The sequence below is a fragment of the Lonchura striata genome, chromosome 3 (genome assembly GCF_046129695.1).
Source record: "Lonchura striata isolate bLonStr1 chromosome 3, bLonStr1.mat, whole genome shotgun sequence".
Taxonomy (NCBI): domain Eukaryota; kingdom Metazoa; phylum Chordata; class Aves; order Passeriformes; family Estrildidae; genus Lonchura; species Lonchura striata.
The window spans coordinates 58706758-58727750 of NC_134605.1; the positions used below are offsets into that span (position 1 = coordinate 58706758).

At 43.4% G+C, this 20993-nt stretch overlaps 1 protein-coding gene across 3 annotated transcripts in view; it reads left to right on the forward strand.

Annotated features, from left to right (window-relative positions):
* Window positions 1–7960, forward strand: part of SGK1 (serum/glucocorticoid regulated kinase 1) — a 70035-nt gene extending 62075 nt beyond the window's left edge. For 2 of the 3 annotated variants that reach the window (XM_021540657.3, XM_021540658.3), the window contains 11 exons: window positions 2535–2610; window positions 3043–3118; window positions 3546–3650; window positions 4089–4172; window positions 4281–4412; window positions 4695–4807; window positions 5010–5133; window positions 5472–5567; window positions 5678–5833; window positions 5941–6030; window positions 6734–7960. In XM_021540657.3, the coding sequence (XP_021396332.2) occupies window positions 2535–2610; window positions 3043–3118; window positions 3546–3650; window positions 4089–4172; window positions 4281–4412; window positions 4695–4807; window positions 5010–5133; window positions 5472–5567; window positions 5678–5833; window positions 5941–6030; window positions 6734–6901 (1220 nt within the window). In that variant the 3' untranslated portion in view covers window positions 6902–7960. Of the gene's footprint in view, window positions 1–2285; window positions 2439–2534; window positions 2611–3042; window positions 3119–3545; window positions 3651–4088; window positions 4173–4280; window positions 4413–4694; window positions 4808–5009; window positions 5134–5471; window positions 5568–5677; window positions 5834–5940; window positions 6031–6733 lie in introns of those variants that run through there. The other variant, XM_021540659.3, reaches the window with a different exon arrangement.
* The last annotated feature ends 13033 nt before the right edge of the window (window positions 7961–20993 follow it).

Genomic DNA, 20993 nt, shown 5'->3' on the forward strand with positions numbered 1-20993 from the left:
AGAGCCCTTCCAGCAGCGGGGTCCCCGCGCAGCGATGCACCGGGGGATACAGGCGGGTGCGTGTGGGAGACAGCCGAGGCAGCGCTTGGCACGAACAGAGGCCAGGTGACTTGGCGAGAGCAGCGGAGTTCTTGCAAAAAGACCGACGCAGAGCGGGGGCGAGGGCGCCGGTGTAGCCGGCTGGAGCGGAGGCGCTTGCGGGCGGCGTGGGGGGCCGCGGCTGAGCCGGGAGGACGACAGTGGGTGTCAGCCTCTGGCAAGCTGTGCAGAACTGCGGGTGGGTTCTGCCCGGAGACTGCCCGGGGGCTGGGAGCTGCTTGCCTCTGTGCACAGCCGACTGGAAAGTGCCGGGGGCTATCGTCGTGTAGCCTGGAGATGCCAGGGGGCAGAGGACAGTGACTCTGGTAACCCTCCAAACTGAATCTCGAGTGTTTTTTAACAGCAGTACTCTGAAAACAGTACGAAGGGGCAGAGAAAACGGTCTACGTCTCTTTCAATCTATCAGTATGAGTTTTTTGAGGATAGTTTTAAATTCCAAATTTTGTTGTGGGGATTGTTTTTTTTTTTGTTCTCCACTTATATCAATGAGAGTGGCAATTTCTGTGTGTAACAGAGTGTGGAAAGCCACAAGTGGGAGAACCTAGAGCCCCGCCAGCTGTAGTCTGCATTTCCTTGCTTCTCCCGTCGCCGCTTCCTTCCCTGGCGCCGTCTCCCTTCCACTTCCCCGAACCGGGACGGCGGGGCCGGGCAAGGGCCCCTTGCTCCGGGAAGGACACCGGAGGCTGGGAGCGGAGCCGGCAATCCTCCCTCTTTGTTTTTTCCCTATAACGCTTTTGCAGCACCTTTGTAAGACCTGTGCCCATTTCGCAGGGGTCTCTCTCCCCTCCGGGCCATCCATCTTGCTGTTCAAGGTGAGCTGCTGCCTTTGGCGGCTGTCGTGCTGCGGTGCTTGCCATCCCCCCGAGCGGAGGGCGCAGGCGGCTGCCGAGGGATGCCACCCAGCGGCCGGCAGTGGTTGTGGGGGGAGGCAGCAGCGGCGGCTGCAGAGAAAAAAAAAAAAAATAAAGAAAATAAAGAGTAAAAAGACGGTCTCCGGGCGGGGGGAGGACGGGGGCAGGTTGCAGCTGGAGCCGCTGGCCGCAACCCAGCGCCCTTCGTCAGACAGCGAGGCGAAACACGCGCATGAACAACACCCCGTCGGGTGGAAACTTCCAGCCGCCTGTAGGGCGCAGGAGCTCGGCAGCCCCCAGACGCGCCTGATCCGTGCCAGGGCTGCGGGCGGGATGAGCCCCGGCGGAGGAGCCTGGCGGGAGGCCGTGGTACCGCTCACCGCCCCTTCCCGCGTCCCCCGGGAGGAGGGTCCCGGCTACATCCTTTCACCTTGGGCGCCGTGCATGCACCAGCGCTCCTGGTGTGCCCCAGGGAAGCGACCGAGCCATTAAATCCCGGGTACACGGTGTTCCCAAGTGACCGTATACAGTAAAAACAAAATCTGCAGAGAGGGGCTGTTTCCCTTTTTCTCCCCCCATCCCCCATTACTGCACTTGTCTAGCCCTTGGTCATCTCCCCAGCTTTTCTAGAAGCAGATTTCTGCGCTCTCCTCCAAGTTCAGGGAACGGATTATTTTTTCCCCGTTGTTTCCCTTTTTGGCATTAAAAAATACTTTTTTTTTTCCTTTTCCTTTTAGTTGTGTCCCAGCCAGGATAAGGGCAGTGCACAGAAGGGACATTTGTTTGTTTTATTGAAAACCGGGCAGGAAATTTTGTTCTTCTGAGTCACTGCGGCTCCTTCAGGGAAACGTCGGCGTCCCTTATCGCCGCTCAGCCGGTGCGGCGGGACCGGGAGCGGACGCAGGCTGCGGGGTGGTGGTGGGAGGGACACCTACACTTTCCAGAAGAGGTGGTCGTCCTAAAGACAGAGCCAGATTTCAACTTTATATAACTGAAATAAGTGGGGCCGGATCAAAAGAGAGGAGGGGGAGCGAGAGCGCACCGGGGTTACGGGAGTTTGCTGTCAAGCAGAAAAAAAAGGGATTTGATTCCTTTGCCTGTGGATGCTCGGCATCCTGGGGCAAGCTCCTGCGGGGGTGCTGTGTGGGGGCTCCCCTGAGGGTTGCGCCCAAGGTAGGGCGGTGGTAAAGGCAGCGACGATTGCCTTACCCTCCCACCCTCGACATCCCCCGAGGCGGCCGCTGGCCGCCCCGCAAAGGACGTCGAGGGGGGCGCGATCGTCGCCGCCCCGCCCCGGTCCCGCCCATCACCGCTGCCACTTAAACGGCGTCGGGTGCTTCGCCAAGGCAGTGCGGTGCTGGGAGCTGGTGGTGCTCGGCTCTTGCTGTGGAGCCCCCTCTCGCTTGAAAATGACCGTGAAAGCAGCCGAGGCGTCTGGTCCTACCTTAACTTACTCGAAGATGAGGGGGATGGTGGCTATCCTCATCGGTGAGCAGCGTGAGGTCTTCTTCCAAGATGCTCAAGAGGCTGTGAATTTTCTGTCAGGGTGGCTTAACGATTTTGTTTCTCCTTTTACTTTTATAGCTTTCATGAAGCAGAGAAGAATGGGTCTAAACGATTTCATTCAGAAGATAGCCACCAACTCCTATGCATGCAAGCAGTAAGTATCAGAAATTTTGGGGGACTTTCACTCACAAATATCACTAGATTTTGCGAGATCTAGTTTAAAAATTATGTTTGCTTACTGTAATTCCTCTGGCATTACTGTTGCGGAAGACTCTTATTTGTCTTGTTGAGGTGTTAGTCACTTTGCAACAATTTCCATGAGCTGGGTTTGGAACAAATAAGTTGGAGTTTTCTAGTGACCCGTTCCTATTTTGTGTTGTACTTGGAGTATATATAAATTTCTTTGCATGATGGAACTTACTGTCAATCGAAAAATTTACTCTTTAAATCGCATAGATTGTTTTCGATTGGCTTCTGTAGTAGGCTCAAGCAGAACTGTTCCACGATACGTGCTTGCCCTCTGGTGGAAAGATCTGCCTGCACTGCTCCTGGTAACTCCTAATCATGTGTGCTCTTATCCTTGCAGCCCTGAAGTTCAGTCTATCTTGAAAATCTCTCAGCCTCAAGAGCCTGAACTTATGAATGCTAATCCTTCTCCTCCGGTAAGTAGATTTTACTCAGTGTGACGTTTTTAGAACATCAATTCGGTCACTAGTAGGAGTGTAGCAAAATCAGCATAATGAGTATTGCATTAGTGCAATCTCATAGCACACTAATGTAAACAAAAAAGAATAATTAGGTTAGACTGAAACTTTCTGTTTCAAACATAAAAAATGTTTAAAAAGTATTATGAGTTATTTCATTATGGAATGTGTCTTAAAACTTCAACAAGCACTTTTAATTATGCTATGGTTGTTAGACTTTTCTTAGGCAGTACCTGTTAGTTTATCTGTTAGACATCAAGTTTTAGTGGCAATAAGAGTGTTAATCTTTATTTTCAAGGTCATTTCATTTACATTTTTTAAAATTATAAATTGTTGGTACTCTCACTGCTGAACTGTTTTAATGAACGTGGTTTCTGTTTTTTAGCCCAGTCCTTCACAGCAGATCAATCTCGGCCCATCATCCAACCCACATGCCAAACCATCAGACTTTCATTTCTTAAAAGTGATTGGAAAAGGCAGTTTTGGGAAGGTAAGTGTAACTTTATTTAAATTTATTTACTCTCAAGCTCTTCTATGGCCTACTGGAGAGTAGGGTTTGTACTGCCTTTGGTGAATGGTTGTCCCTTTAACCAAACCTGAGCACATCCAGTGCAGGGAGAGGGAGCAGGAAGAGCAGGGACACTACATTTGAATGAGTCATAGAAGAGCCAGGGAATTCAGTCCACTAGTGCTGTGAAGAATAGATGTACTTTGCTTTTGGAAGAGAAAGAAACTAGATGTAGTATCTTTGGGCTAGATTATTCTGCCAGAATGGTAAGTGTCAGGCATTTCCAGCAAAGGGTTTGCACACTGAACCAGAGAGATGTGGCGCAGTGCTCAGCAGCTAACTTAAAAGCTTGTTGCTGTTCTGTTTAAAAGTTTTCTGTATTCCAGTATTGCTCAGTTCTGCAATTTTATGCACTTTCAGGTCCTTCTTGCACGGCATAAGGCAGAAGAGCAGTTCTATGCTGTTAAAGTCCTGCAGAAAAAAGCAATCCTGAAGAAGAAGGAGGTAAGCTGCCCTTCACAATGCCATTGCAATGCCCATCAAAAACATTTTTACTGCTACTACCACTATAAGCAGGTGTACTAAATATTAATGGATTTCTGATGTTTTCAGGAGAAGCACATTATGTCAGAGCGCAATGTCTTGCTGAAAAATGTGAAACACCCCTTCCTGGTCGGGCTTCACTTTTCCTTCCAAACTGCAGACAAATTGTATTTTGTCCTGGATTACATCAATGGTGGAGAGGTAAGCAGTAAGAAAATTATTAGTATTTCCTATCATGTGCGTGGTGGTAGGGTAGACATTTTCACCTTTCCTTTTAAATACAAAAAAAGTTGCAAGGGGAAAAGTTGTGGGGGAGAAGTTACTAGATTCAATGTTTCTGCCTGCCAGGTTTTGAACTAGTGAAGGATCTTAGGCCATTTCCTGCTATTGTTCTCCCTTGCTATATATGTTGAGTCTAATTAAGTGCATTGTTAACAGGCTTTGGCGCCGTTTACACAACTTTGTTCTCTCTGTCTCCTGTAGTTGTTCTACCATCTCCAGAGGGAGCGTTGCTTCCTGGAGCCGAGAGCCCGATTTTATGCTGCTGAAATTGCCAGTGCACTGGGCTACCTGCACTCCCTGAACATCGTTTATCGGTGAGCAGCCCTGTTCATTTTGTTGTACAGAAAAAAACATGTGCTTTGTTAAATAGGCATTGAAAAGTTCAGTTCAGTAGGAGCTTGGAATTGCTTTTAATATTTTGTGGTGACTTAGATGTTGCTTTTTAGAGAAGTTTACTAAAATATTCTCACTGCACCTTCTCTAACTTTCATTATATCTTTTAATTTTTTCCTTTAGAGACTTGAAGCCAGAGAACATCCTGCTTGATTCACAGGGGCACATTGTCTTGACTGACTTTGGACTCTGCAAAGAAAACATAGAGCACAATGGCACGACCTCCACCTTCTGCGGCACACCAGAGGTACGGCCAGCCCATAACTTTTAGAGCGACAGCAAGAGCTGTTCTTATCAGAGAAAACTGACTTCTCCCATGTGTATGTAAGGCTCATTACGTGAGCAGGGGGTATTATGGGCCTTCTAATAATAGGGCTGCCAGTGAGGACGTGTAGGACACATGCAGCTTGCTGAGTAGGAGAGAGCAGCTCTCAAGCCATCTGCCTGTTTGTAAAAATATTATAGCTTACCTTCAGCTTAGATATTGCTTGCATTCAGTAAGCTGATTTCATTCATGAATGGAGGGGCTTTCTTGATTGTAAAGATCCCTATGGCTCACGTGGCTCTTTCCCTTCTTTTACACAGTATCTTGCTCCTGAAGTTCTGCATAAGCAGCCCTATGACCGGACTGTGGACTGGTGGTGCCTTGGAGCAGTCCTGTACGAGATGCTTTATGGCTTGGTAAGCAACAAATCCATGACAGATCAAACTAGCTTACTCAACATTTTCCCACAAGAAAGTCCATGCCTACCTGTCAGCCTCATTAACTCCTCCTTTTTTGCTTTGCACAGCCACCCTTCTACAGCAGGAACACCGCAGAAATGTACGACAATATCTTGAACAAACCTTTGCAGCTGAAGCCAAATATTACCAACTCAGCTAGACATCTTCTGGAAGGCCTCTTGCAGAAGGACAGGACAAAGAGACTTGGTGCCAAGGAGGACTTTGTAAGTGCAAGCTGGCCAGTGCCCACATGCAGTGTGGGAGGATGATTGGGCCATACTGTTTACATTAGCTTGGGTCTGAATTAATCTATTTTTTTCTCTCTTAACAGATGGAGATTAAGAATCACATCTTCTTCTCCCCAATTAACTGGGATGATCTCATTAATAAGAAGATTACACCCCCTTTTAACCCAAATGTGGTACGTATCACTTCTAATTATAGAGCGCATGGAGAGTGTCTTTTTACTAGTTGTCTTTGTGGGGTGCCCAGGGGCAAGTGGCCGGATGGCTGTGTTTAGGGAATGCAACTTTCCTTCCCCTGTGTCTGTCCAAACAAAGTTAAAAATAGGTGGCAATTGACTTTTTGCTGATGGTCCATCTAAATTTGGTTGTTTTTTTTGTTTTCTCACATGCTTCATTTGCATGGCAATTTTGAAATGATGCCCAGCCTCCCCATTTTACCAAAGGGAAAGTTGAGGTGTAGGGAGCAAGTAGCTTCCCTGTGGCAGATTACAATTGGCTTGTCAGATACTAATGTGTAAAGTGAGGGATCGGGTTGTGGAGGTTGTTCTCCATCCTTTCCTGGGCATTTTATAAACTTTATTTAATAGCTAGAAGATCAAAGTCCTGCACTGCAAACTGCTGTGTGGCAGAGTAGCATGTTTGCATTTAGTTTCTGTTGCATGAGCTTAGTGGGAGTGTAGCCATACTAAACTGAATAATCTTGTTTTTAGTGACACAATGTCTCACTAAAGGTCAAACTAAAACTGTCAAAGGCTGCTAAACAGTGGGCCTGAGGTGATAATACTGAGTCTCTGTACAAGGGTGCTTGTCCCTATATTGAATTGAATTGCACACTCACAAAATCTTTGGGTCTAAATTCCTTTTCTGCCCTTTCCACAGAGCGGCCCCAGTGACCTGCGACACTTTGATCCAGAGTTTACAGATGAGCCAGTCCCTAACTCCATTGGCCAGTCCCCAGACAGCATCCTCATCACTGCCAGCGTCAAAGAAGCTGCTGAGGCTTTTTTGGGCTTCTCGTATGCCCCACCCGTGGACTCTTTCTTGTGAACATTTTTCTTTTGTTATTTTTTTAATAATAATAACAATTATTATTTTTATTTTTTGTTTGGCCTTCTGGTGGAACTGCCAGTTGACCAGTCACCTTGAAAGAGAATTTGCACATTTCCACCATGGCAGCTTTGCAGCCTTAATTTCAACTACACTGTTTGCTGGAAGCTTTTTTTGAAGAGCACATCACTCTCTAAATGAGCTTTACAGGCTTTTCATTTCCATTTGTTCTTCCCCCAAAGTGGTGCTGTCTCCTTGGGAAAGAAAAAATAAAATGACTGCTGTCATAGACTGCTACAGCAGATCGTAGGAGTAAGAACAAGCTGTTTTGTAATTGTGCTTGAAAAGCCTTGCCTGAAGATCTATCTGAACGTGATAAGGATTTTATGAAATGTGCCTTTTTTCTGATGAGATCTTGTGAGCTCCAAAGCTTTCCCTGTTGCAGAGTGTGTTTCTCAGTTAATTTATGTGGGTTTACTATGTGAACAAATGGTATGTGTGTGGTCTGCGTACTACAGATGGACTTAGTTTAAAGCATCAGTGTGACACTTGCAGGATACCACAATGTGGGGCATTGTTTGTTTCTTCCATATTTGGAAGATAAATTAAGTGTAATTTTGAAATTTCTTTTGTAAATCTATACTGTCAACTAAAATTATTGAAATGGGCTCACAATTACTTGTATCCAAATGCTTGAAGAAAGCATTGCTGCTATGAAAAGAGATTTCTATTTTTAGAAAGGGTTTTTATGGACCAAAATGCCCCAGCTGCAGTCGGTCAAAGCTGTTGGTTTCTTTTTTTTCTCTCTCTTTTTAGTTTAAACTATATCATCTGTAAAATGGGCATTATTTATGGTCTTGGGGTTTGAGGGATTTTCATTCCTGATTGTATGTATTGTAAAGATCTGTACATTCAGTTGTAACTCTAGATGTATATTTAAACTTACAGACTTACTTGTAATGTATACCATCATTGTAATGTAATATAATTAACATGGTTATATGTATCATATTTTTTTGTGACCAGACCCATAGGTTTGCAGTAAAATCCTGAAAAATACTTCCATGAACTCTGTCTTATTTTAATTTAACCTTATTTAAAGTTTTTAGCAAGATTTTAAAAAATTAAAAATAAGTCCAAGTTGGCAATCGGCTAAGATAATTTGGCTTAGGTGTGTGATGCTTATTCCATCAAACTGCACTCATAGAAGTCTTACCGTGGATACAGCTGGGCAAAGTACATGGATATGACTTGGTCTTCCAACTGTGTGTGTTGAGAGTGGTTGTGTATCAGTGTGGGTGTTCTTTCATGGTACAAGTGCTCCCATTTCCCCAGAGTTAGTTTCTCTGCCTCAAGCAAAGTGAAGGTACTACTCTCTGGTGTGGACAAGGCACAGCTACACTTTAATTATGTCCTTAGGTAACAAAGACGAGATGTTTTAGCACAGCATTGCAGACATACACTAGAAACAGACTATCATGGGATGATGGAAATAGCTCCTGTTGGGAGTCCAGCCTGGAGAATCTAACCTTGCCGCTGTGATGTGGGGCAGTGCACTGTACCCCGAGTTTACCAGTGTTCCAAAATCTATTCAGGAGCTGTTTACCTAAAACTGTTAAATAGTTTTTTATTACTGAGTACTGCTACCAGATGGCCTGCAAGAGGGACTTCTGGCCAAGAAGCAAGATAACCACTTCTGGGGTGATCCTATTCAGTTTCTTTTTGTGTGGTGATGGATGGCTTTTTTCTCTGAGGAACTGAGCATCTGCACCTTCTTTACAGCTCCCATTATCCACTGGGTACTTCAGCTGTTGGTCTTAGCAATTCTGAGAATCCAGAGGAGCAGTTCCTGTGAAAAGTTGGACAGTCAAATGTTGCTCAGGCTGCTGCGATAACAGCAGTGTAAGCAATTTGCTAATGGGGTGGTACTTCTATTCGTTATGTTTGTAAGATAAAAGCCTGCAGTAATTTTCCAGCTTTTATTGTTCAATGTAGGAACAGAAAAATGTGTATGGCTTTAGCTATAAACTGTTTCTGGGAGACCACACTCAGAGCCAAAAATGCTAATTTATAGCAGCCAAGAAACCTTTCAGATCCCGTTATTATCTGAAAGAGATGCAGTCACCTCCCCCTCAAACTCCCAACAAACTCTCAAATTCATGCATTCAAAAACTCTTTGAATAGTGCACTGACAGGCTCTGCAAAGTCTTCCACTGCTATAACGTTCCTGAAACATCTTTTGTGCCGATGACTTTGTAGGCTAGAGATGTTAAAATATATAGTGCTAATTTGTTTCTATAGAAAATGAAACCGTACTTGCCAAGCAACGAAGCTGTGCATACACATTATCTTTGCCTCACATTTCCCAGTCATGAGCAAGGTGCTGCGTGCAGATACGCGAGCAGAGAACTGCAGCTCCAGGGTAACAGAACACTAAATATGGCCTATCGTTTTCAAGGAAAAAACCCACTGGAGCAATTAATAACAAAGAAGTATAAAACTTCAGTGACTCAGAGGTGTACATCATGTGCTTTTCATCTCTGCCAAGATGTAGGGTATTATTTTAATGGGTTCCTTTTAAAAAACAATGTCTGATTGTAATTCTAAATGTGCTACCATGCGTAGGCTTATTATGCTGCTGCTGCTTTCTGCAAAAGTCTGCAACTGCTAGCAATGAATATTCAACACATGCCGCCTCAATTGTTTGTTGTAGAAAAGGGGAAAAACTTGTCCATGATTTTAATCTTGCTGATTTTGATGTATCACAGTCATGCCTGCAGGAAGAATCTGTGGAAGTCACCTGGGTTTGTTGTTGTGCTTGTTTTATGGAATTCTGTGTCTATAAGGTCTGTATATCCTTTAGAGAAAAGTCTCTGCACTGAGAAGCAAAGGGCTAGGATTCCTCAAATCACAGGTGACATAGGTGTTATAAGCTATTTTGACTAAGACCTGAATCTGTAGTTTAATTTCACTCATTTGTGAAATGTAAAATGGAAGTAGTCATCCACACTTTCTGCTGGTGGCAGTGCGGTAACCACCACCTGCTTGGATAATTTTATTTAGCAGACTGGTCAATGCAACTTAGCTTGGAACACTGACTATATTGTACTCTGCGTAGCAAGCATAGCATGCTTGGGCTTTCATATGCTCTTTGGGTGGAGTGTACTGATAATACATGCAAAGAAATTTAAATACGTAAATGCAGACATCTCACGTGGTTTAGTATGCGCTACTTATCTCCGTGTACCAAAAGCCATGAACCGTATTATGAGCCTTAGGGAGATAAGAGAAAACTCTTAGTAACTATTTTCCTTGTGCTCCTTATACTCAGCAGACTGGAGGAGGACAGACTGGATCATAAGCAAATTAAGCAGGAGGTTCCTGTCTCTCCCTCAAAAAAGTCTTAAAAAGTAGTTTATGCCCACCCTCTGTAGACTTATAACGAGCCTGGAGAAATTAATGGAAAAAACTCTAGAAATGAAAAAGACTCTAGTACAGCCTTGCATCTCTAGTGAAGTATTTCTACAGACAGATGTTAGAAATGAGGGATGATGCTCAGAAAAGAGCTTTGGCTAGTGGCCCTTATTCAGCATCTTACCTAGGGTACTTAAAGGTAGGTGAGATGAATCTGGGCCCATCTGGGCACTTCTAAGAAGAGAAATGAAATATTGCACAACATTATGCTCCTATTTAACTGCAGTACCAGATGTACAGATATTTATGTGATACCATGTGGCTGTAGTTACCCTGGTAGGGCTGGTAAAACAGCCTACAGTAAAAATGCTTTCTGATGCTCCCCACAGTAGCAGTTTCTGCTGATGAAGGCCTACATTTCAATAATGGGATAAAATTTTCCATGCTGGCTAGGCCTGACTATGGAAAATTTCTGCAAAAATGCTTCTAAAACATTCCAATAATGAGGCGGAGGAAAAAAAATTTCCTATCTGAAATAGAACGCTTCGAACAATTAATACAGATATGTACAGAGACAATTTGTCCAGCAATTGCTTGAGAGTCAGGCCGGGCTCTGAAAGGTCGGGCTCTTCTTTGAGAGACTGAAATGCGGTAGCTCCCGGCTTTCCGGCACAGGCGCGGGGCCGCTGCAGTGCCCGCGGGGCCGCTGCAGTGCCCGCGGGGCCGCTGCAGTGCCCGCGGGGCCGCTGCAGTGCCCGCTGCAGTGCCCGCGGGGCCGCTGCAGTGCCCGCTGCAGTGCCCGCGGGGCCGCTGCAGTGCCCGCCGGTCCCCGGCGCGGCTGTGCGGAGCCAGCCCGCGGCCCCGCTCCGCAGCCCCGGGGCGGCGGGGCCGCGCTGCCCGCGCCGAGGGCGACGCCCCGCGGAGCCGCCGGGCAGCGCTCGGCCCCGCCGGGACAGCGGCACGGGCGCTGCGGGCCGGCAGCGCGCCGGAGCCCGGCAACGGGAGGGGAGCGAGAAATGGGAAATGGCGCCCTCCTCCCGCACCTGCGGAGAGAGGGGCAGGAGCCGTTCCACAGCTCCGGTTGCGTTCCTGGAGCTGTGCGGGCCTTACTTGTCAGATTTAGCCTTCCCTGTAACATCCCCATCTGGACTCATCTGCCTCTGAGAAGCACCAGGTGAACGCAAGAGTTCACTCCTGAGTAATTTCTAGATTGCCTAGATTGCCAGCTGCTACAATGGGTGCTGCCTCTCTCCTCCTCCGGCAGGAGGGATAAGCAGCACCAGGCAAGAACAGCAGGGCTGTGTGTCCATGGCTCCTTCAGCAGTTCCTTATTTGGAAAGGTTGGACTGTTTAGGAAGTGATCCACAGCCTTGGCCTGTTTACTTGGTAGGGATCTGTTCACTGAATTATCTCTTCCCATGAGTGAGGATGTGAAGAACTCAATACTCTATGGAGTGTCTCTTGCGTGTTGATGAGGAAGAGATATCTCACAGTTCAGGCCATCTTTTATGAATGTAGTATATGAAGCACACAAATAAGTGGTTTATAGGATAAGGCCTAAGCCTTCTTAGACTTTATCCTGCTTTCTCAGTTCTTGTAAACATCCTTCCCTCTGCACTATTTAGTTATGATTGGTCTCTAGTGGTTTGGTATTGAGTATTTCTACGCTGGTATAGAAAATCCATATACTTAGTTTCCAAATCTATAGAAATAAATAGTTTTGTAAAGAAGTAATATTCTTTATAGTCTACCAGAGAATAGAACTCTAGCACACAGTCCTATCTTCAAAAATATATTGTAAGTCAGTCAGTTACCGTTTTTGCTTTTCTTAGGGAAATAAATTTATTAGTTCAGGTAAATGTAGTACTGGTCTGAAGACAGCTGTACAGCTAATGTCTCCCCAGGTACAAAGTATATGCCATACAGAGTAGCTTCCTCCTGAGAACTGTTCTGTATCAATTATAGATGAAAAAAAATAGCCTTTGTATGGATTTGAACAGATGTAATATATATACCATACAACTGCAGTTAATGACTAATCGTGGTGAAGTGAACACTGAAGTAAAAAATAAGAATGATGTGTGGATATACAGGGACCTAGCTTTTCTGAAGGGACAAAATAATCCATATACTTCTTTTAAGTAATGATCATGAGACGATGGGACATGCTTTATTGGCTAATGCAAAAGAGGGTCTCAAATGGGACTCATGTTTCCAGATTTGGGTCCAAAGTTTCTTTGTATTCCAGGATCACTTTGGCTTCCAGACATCAGGCTGCCACTAAGGTTATATTTTACTGATGTGCTGTGAATGATAAATTTGCAGACTTGTAAGAACCATTCCTGCTTAATAAGAGATTATCCAGTTATTAATTTTTCAGTTCTGAGTATGGAATATAATCTCACTGAGATACACTGGGCCACATGTCAGTTAAAAATCTATGGCTAAATTAATGAAATCATACCTCTTGATCAGTATGGGTCAGACCTGAGCATGCAACATAGTCTCTCTTTACACTGACTTTCCAGGCACCCAGAGAGAGAAAGTGATCTCACCTTAAACAGACATGTTGGGTGCTCTGGAGGAGATGGTTTATTTCTATTGCCTATAAATGGAGTTTTCACTGATTTGTAAATGCACTTGCTTAAAACAGATTCCTCCTCCCTCTCAGATGATCATTCAGCATGTGCATATTTTGTTTACCATCTATGTGTGTTTAGCAGATCACATTCTAGGCACATGGGATTGATATCAAAAGACATGGAACTAACTGGAAATGATGCAGCTCACTAGGGAGTTGAAGTATTTTATCTCTGCAGATGCTGATGCAAGCAATTAAAAACACTTAGTAGAGAAAAACTGTATTTGTTTAAAACATGACTGCAAGCCAGAAGAAGGCTTAACAGATTTGACAACCAGCTTCCAAAGCATGTATTTTTAAATTAAGGTTTACAGATGACTAGTGATATACTGCTCCTTATTTTGTGGCCACTACAAAGTAGTATTTCAGCAACTGACAACAAGGACATGAGAAGTAGAACAAGCAGCCTATAAAATGGAAAGTGCTGGAAACAAATATGAAAAGGAAAAAAAAAAATTATTTCTAAAATACTTATCACTTTAGATATCTGCCCTGTTATATATTAACAATTATTAATGTGACATTGCATCCCTTGGCATGTTCCCATCATGAACAGTATTATGACAGGTAATGGCGAAGAGCTGAAAATAGGTAAGACACTGAGACACTCCATTAAAAAATCAGGAGAGTAGTTCTTGTGTGAAACGCTGCTAAAATCTACAGGGAGTTATACTAAATCATATAAACCTGTAAACTATTTTTTCATGTAACATGAGAGCATCATTAGCAGAGCCATTCAGCTGGCATGAGTCAAACAAAATGTTTGATGGTGGCCTGTTACCATCTGGGTCAAAAATAATTCACCAACTGTTCATGCTAAAATACTGTGGTTAGTCATTCTGAGACAGATTTTAGAGCCTTACAACAAGCAAAGCCCACAGCATATTCACTCCACTGGAACTATTTACATAAATAAAAGTTAATGCTGGTAACTACCTACTCTACTGCTGTATATACTACAGCTCTTGCTGATACATTCTGATATGTATTTTTCATATAATTTTAGAATCACACAATGCTTTGGGTTGGAAGGGAACTTAAAGATCATCTAGTTCCAACCCTCCTGCCATGGGCAGGGACACCTTCCACTGGACCAAGTTACTCGGGGCCCTATCCAACATGACTGTGAACACTTTCAGGGATGGGGCATCCACAGTTTCTCTGGGCAACTCTCGTGAGAGTTTCCTCCAGTGTCTTCCCACCCTTGTAGTAAAGAGTTATGTATTTACTTTTTTCCTTCACTCTAACTGTGCAGCTTCTGTTGCAGTGGATAGGCCAGATGTAAAATGTTTATTGGTTTCCATATTAGAAACCAATTGGAACAGCCTGGTAAGAAAAACTGCTAACAGTGCTCCTGAATTCCCTCCCTTGCTTTATGGAGCCATTGCTGAGGTGGCTTTTGTCCCTGCTGGAGGCTGTAAAGTAAAATAGGGTCAAGCTACTTAGGTGCTGTTTTACTTCACAGCTGGCTCAGACCAGCAGTGCTGATGTGTTTCCACAGACCATTGGGTCAAAATAGCAGTTCATTTAAACAAAAGAGAAGGGTCCCATAACACCCCTCCTTTTCCTTATTATGGCACAGAATAATGGTCCAGCACAGGGGTGGAGTTGTAAAGGGGAGCAGAACAGTTGTATTTTGGTAAAAGTGAGACACTGTCTCAGCACTCTGAGTTAAAGCCACTGATGGTCACCCAGCTGGGTATAGCAACTCAATCCCTTTGACTCATGTGATTGCAACTAGAGGTTAGAGATGCTGACCTGAGGCTGCAGGCTTTTGGCTGTTGGCAGCAGGAGCTCTGCTGTTGTTTTTTCTGTTTACAGCCCTATGTGTCAGGGCCCAAGGCTATGGTCCACAACAGCCATGTTCCAGCCTGCACTGGGAATGTTCATGGATTGTGCAACCTTTTGAAATAGTTCCTGTTTCAATGATAGTGTGCACATGAAGGCTCTGAGAGAAACAGTGTCATCTTCCACATAAGCATAGACTGAAGATAATCTTCTCCTAAAGATGTTCATGCATCCAAGCTTTTCTTCTTCCCATTATGTAGTCATGTTTCCAGTCATTTCATAACTCCAAGAATGCTCATCTTGACTGTCTGAATGCCCCTCACATATTTTTACTTGATAAGTTTAATAAATATAAACTGCTAAAATTATTTTGGGAACATCACTGATTGTGAAGTAAGAAAAAACAGGGCGAGCTTGATTTTTCACCTCTCTTTTTGTCAGTTTGGTTCTGGCACTAGATTGACTTTATGGAAATTAGTCTGAGCTTCCTGTGCAATTAAAAAAATTTGGTCCCACAACCACTTGAAAAATACAAGCAGGTTTTTATAATTAAAATATTTTTTGACGATATATACTTACCATTTTTCTGTTAGGGACAGCTTTATAAGACAGTTCTAAATTAGACAAACCGCAAATATCTACCAAGTGTGAGAAATTACAAACAGATTACTTGCATCTATCTTCTAGCATTTTATGGATGCACGTGAACCAAGCAGTGGTTATTTTTCCCACGTGTAGCCAAGTATTTGGTCTCTATTCAGTGTTTTCATTTCAGCTAAGCTCTTTCATCTGTTTGCAGCAAATATACCTTAATGTTATCATATCATCCTGAGAGTCCTCTTCAAGTAAAGAAAAAAAATTGCAGCATCAGTTCCAGAATTGATTTTGAATAGGCTATTTAAAAAAAGATATTGATATATTTCCTTGGATGAGAATTCAAGAACTCAGTTTTCAGTGCTCTTGTTCTACTGGAACAGTGTTCACTGCTGATGGATGACACTTGGGTATACTGTATTAGTCATACAGGCACATGCAGTACCCAAATCTATGACACGTGGAGATAAGATACACATTGCTTACAGTTTAGAATCCAATAGCTACTTGTGTAACCTCATATTAAAAGTAGGATCTATTGTACCTCTCTATTTATCCAATATTGGGTAGCAAATTGTAATTAGAATTTGGTTTCACAAAGATGGCACCTGAAAACCTGTCACCCCAGTTGCCTGTGACCCCCTCTATTTGTCTGCCCTTTGTCGCACCCTCATCTCTGAGTCCTTCTCAGATTCAGACACATTTTCTCTGCAACAAAGAAATCTCATACCTTCTCTATTCCATCCAGAGATTGTAGCTTAATGTTCTGTAGTGCACATTTGACAGCTTTTTCTGATTCTTTTGATTCAGGCTCTGCCCAGATCAAGGCATAGCAAGCTTCTGCAATTTGACCAAAATTTTTAAAAATTATAAACATCTCTAACAATATCTTGTCAGGTCTAAAAAATAAGGCCTTGCACATCTCAGCTTTTCCTGACTTTATTGCCCAGTTTTTATTACCAGGAAAACTTTTGTTCTGAGATTTTTAATTCATAGACTCACAAACAACTTGTTGCAGAATAATTAGGTTCCAAATTAGTCCCAGAGGCTCTAAATCCAAATAGAAATTTATTATAATCTGAAAGACTGAAAATGTGGTTTAAATCTTTTTTGAACAGGTCAGTTTTCAAAGAAGGTAATATTTTAAATAATTAAAAAAGTAAAAAGGAGAAAAATCTGCTGTTATTTATGTCAACGTAAGTTATAGTAAGACTGAAGTGTCCTATGGGTTTTCACAGTTAGAACTGAAAGCAAAATTTGGCCATCATGGTTGTTATCATGACAACCTGAGTTGTCATAATAAAGCTAGCTAAAGCATGAGTCCTGCGTTAAGAACTGATATGCCTGGCAGTTCCCACAATGCTATTAGCTCTGAGTACAATGCTTTCTGTTACCTTTCTAAATTTAGGTTGTCAGTCCTTACAATTTTAGATTCTCCCCTTATGTTCACCATAAATCAGGAGTCTTTTTCAACCAACCTAAATAAGGTGAAGCACTAATGCCAAATTACTTGCTGGCTAAAGACAAAAATACACTGATTAAATCTTCAGGATATAAAAAGGATGTTAAGAAGCTTGTGAATTCAATTGTGGCATTTCCAGGAAGCTTAGTGCTCTATAAATGTTGGTTTTTTTTTATTTTATTATTGAAAGCTGCACTTTGAAAAGGCAGCAGGAAAAGCACCGTTACTAAAATGAAGAATCAATTCAGAACCTAGCTGATCACATCAAGTGCAAAATCTAATCCCCTTCCCTCCTTTGAATATAATGTCAGTTTGCCAATGTCTTTCAGAGCTAGGATTATAGAACTTTTCTAAACTTTTCATCAAAGAGCATTTGAATTGCATTTATTTTAAATATTCTGTACTGATTTTCCATAAATAAACTTATCAATGACATATCCTTAATGATTTGTATGGTAAGTTAATTTACACTCCAAATATAATAAAAGAGAATGTATAGAAGCACAAACACAAACACTGTTAGCAGCTGCATCTTGAAATCAGCATAGGTATACCCTGATATTTTCTCACTCTGTGGATACTACTTCTGTCTTAATCCTTTTTACTTCAATGGCATGAAGAGCACAATAGGTCAGGCTTTCTACCCTCTGTGTAAATGATATAAGAAGCTTTTCCCATTTGGGTTAATCGAAAATCACATGACAAAAGCACCAGTTTGCCGTGCTTAGGAGCAGGCATGGTATTGCATGTCAGCAGTAGGAAATCCTCTTTCCCAAAGTGTAGGTTGAACCGGCCCCTGGGAGGGTGTACACCTTGTAACCAGAGCTTGCCTGCATGAATGCACAGGCAGCCTTGAGCTAAATTTAAGGTACCTGTAAGCTGCTCTGCCAAAGGAGATGATGTGAACATCCCCAACCCTAGGCAGGGAGCTGCTAGCAGGGAGCTTGACAGGTCAAGTACTTACTGTGCTTCTTTGCTGGTTTTGACAGCCTGCACTCAACTCTGCTGCAGGGACATCATTAGCTTGATGGATGTTTACCCTGGTCAGCTCTGACAGCAACAGTGAGTAAGGTGAGACAGCCAGGCTTTCCTCTCAGCTCTGCAGGCCCACAGGGGACATACGGTGCTCACTTCAGCAGTGAGCTTGTGCAGAAACCACAGAAAATGTTCTTCACTACCTCTTGTATTCCGGCTCACCAGGTTAAGTATCAACAAAGTGCATTTCCCTGTCCTGTCATCACACCTTCTTGCGGCAAGAGATTTCTCACATATCCTGATGTGAGAGAAAAGTGTCCAGTCGAACACTACAGGTCATGTCTTGCCTGTCAGTTTCTACTGTGGGAGGACAGCCATGGTGCTTGACTGTGTCTGTGAACTATCTCTTCTTCCAGATCTCTCTTCTACCTCTCTTTTCCTTGATGAACTAGAATTACTGTGTTAAGACAACAGTGAATGATCAATCCGTGTTCGCCCTGTCCATGCCACTTCTGATTTATACTCAAGGAGAGCAAAAGTAAGGGAGCTGAACATCCATGAAAGGCTAACTTTATTCCATCCAGGAGCCTTACTTAAGCTGTGAACATTAGTTCTTTGACCCTGAACAAGAAAGGGCAAAATTAATGTTAGCAATGACCAAGAGGAGAGCTAGGGAAGCACCGTGTTCTTCCCAAACCACACAGACTTCATTGCAGTGACAATGCTACTGAGAGGCACTAGCTGCCATGAAATAAAGACAGCCAATGTTTGTGTAAGTGCAGAATAAAATTGGTCACATATACAGTGGCCTAGATGTTCCTTCCAAAATCATAGTTCACAGTGGAGCACTGGAAAGGATCTGCTTCAGTTCTTGCTCCAGCCATCCCAAACATGAATGGCCGAGCTAAGCAGGTGAGGATATTGCTGTCTCTGATACCTCTACACCACTCCTTGTGCCAGAAACACTAGGAGGTTGCAGCTACCTTCTCTATCTCTCTGCCTGTTCCTCTCACAACTGGGTGTTGCAAGGAGCAGCATTTTGGTAAGCACTCAAAAAGCCCAGAAACAATACAGCCAACACATTTAATGATCTGTCATGAATTGTGCCCTGCCTGACACCTACTGCTCTTTCACAAGCAGAAGTTGTACTGCTCCGTTGCTGGTGGGGATTGTGGGGCCTCTGAGTTTCATGCAGGAGGATGGTCCCTTGTCTCCTGACCTCCTTCGGTGGAATGCAGACAATGTGATTTCCATGGAGGGGTGAGGTTACCAATGTGGTAGACCCAGAAGTGGACAAGAAAACAAGGAGATAACTGGGGTAAGGCTTTGAAAATTGTTGGGGCCAGAACAGAGAAGGGGAAAGTTTCTGCAAAGGCACATATGAACTCATGAAATGGTTTATATGTTTATATGCTCCATTGCTCGTGGAGCTGCACAATGTTTGGCAGCTGTATTTGCCATTGATATCTGGCAATTCATGAACAAGGCATGATTTTCTGGGAAGAGATGCTTAGTTTCCTGTTGCCTGGCCCCTGACCTGGTCTGTCAGCAAAGGTGAAGTTCCTTTTGGTATGCTATGGGCTGTGCACCATGAACTGGGCTATTGTGCACCCTTATCTCCTGGAGCAGCAGGATGTGTGATGGCCATGCTCCCCTCTGGAAAAGCATGCTGAGGCCTGTGATTGCATTTTCAGTGGAAAAATACAACCTGGACCAATACAGATAGGCTGTGGCTCTGCTGTAGAGGACCTGACCTGATCCTTTCTAAAGGATGAGGTGTCAAGGCAAGGCCATGCTAAGGCCTTGTGGTAACAGGTTAAGCAGGGCTTCAACTTGACACTCCTGCAATGACATGGAGAGAGAAAACTGCACAGAGCAGCTCAGGGGGAAGAAAAGTGGATGCAACATTGCTGCAGGGAAGCAAGAGGGGAGCTGTGAGAAGCCTTAGATTGCTGCAGTTGAAGGCCACTTTTGGTGCTCTCCTTGAAATACTCCTATCTCCAGATATGTAAGGGACAGAGAACCAATTTAGTAACTGTTGCTGCCACCCTTGGCTCTGATGAGGGTGTTGTATAACTTATCACATCGTGATTCCACTCACGATGGAGATGTGACAACTGCTTGCTGAGCTCAGCTCCAAGCCCCCAGGGAGAGGCAAGGTAGCTGAGAGCACAGCACTGCAGCAAAGGCAGTACATGACCTGAATGTGTTTCACCTGAGTTAAATTGTTGCTGTGACCCCAGACTAGGTCCACATATGGCTGCAATGAGGAGGCAGCAGAAGTGCCACAGGTAGGGCTGTCAGCCAGCCTACTGCAAAGTGTTACAGACTCTGGAGTAACCAAAGCACTAGTCTCAACTCTGGGTTAATATATCTTGACATAAAATATCCTCTCTGGTCCTCATTTACTGAGCTGGCTAAGGAGGAGCACAGAATCTAATTTTAAATCCTTATTTTAATTTACACTGATGTTAGCAAGTATTCCCCTTTATAGTTGTGGCCTCAGCACTTTGAAATAACTGCTCAGTGCACTTATTTTGGTAAGATCTAACTTTTCTAAACCATCCTTCATGGTGTGAACAAAGTAAAAAAGTTAAAGTGCTGGAGTTTTGTTGGTTTGTTGGTTGTTTGAGGGGTGGGGTTTTTTTTTTGTTTGTTTGGGTGTTTTTTTATTTTTTTTTTTTTAATTTGTGGTTTGATTTAATTTGGTTTGGTTTGTTCCCCAGAAAAATTATCAGCTACCAAAGCAGAAAACTGTGAGATAGTTCTAAAAAGTAGTTTCCTACAGCTATTCTGGAATGATTAGCCAGTCGAATACATCACATTGTTAAGTTCCAAGTGAGGTTCTTGAAGTAAAATTATTTTGTTCTTTCCTGCAGTATTCTTTGAAAACTATAGTGCTGGTGACCTCTAGTGGAGTAAAAACAGGGTTTTTTTTTTAAGATCGCTCAAAAAAATCCCTATTAAAAGCAGTGGATTTTCTCCCCTCCAAACTGTATTAAACAGTAACCCATAAAACAGAAGCTTATTTTGCTTGTCTATGTTCAAGAAGCTGAAAGCAACCATACAAAATCTGCTTCTGTGAGCTCACAGTTCTGATGGATTTATATAATGCGAAGATTATTATACAATTCTGATAAAGAAGGCACATGACATTGGTGTCATGCATTTAGCTGTGGATTTTGAGAAAAGGTGAAGAACTTGTAATGGATAATTCC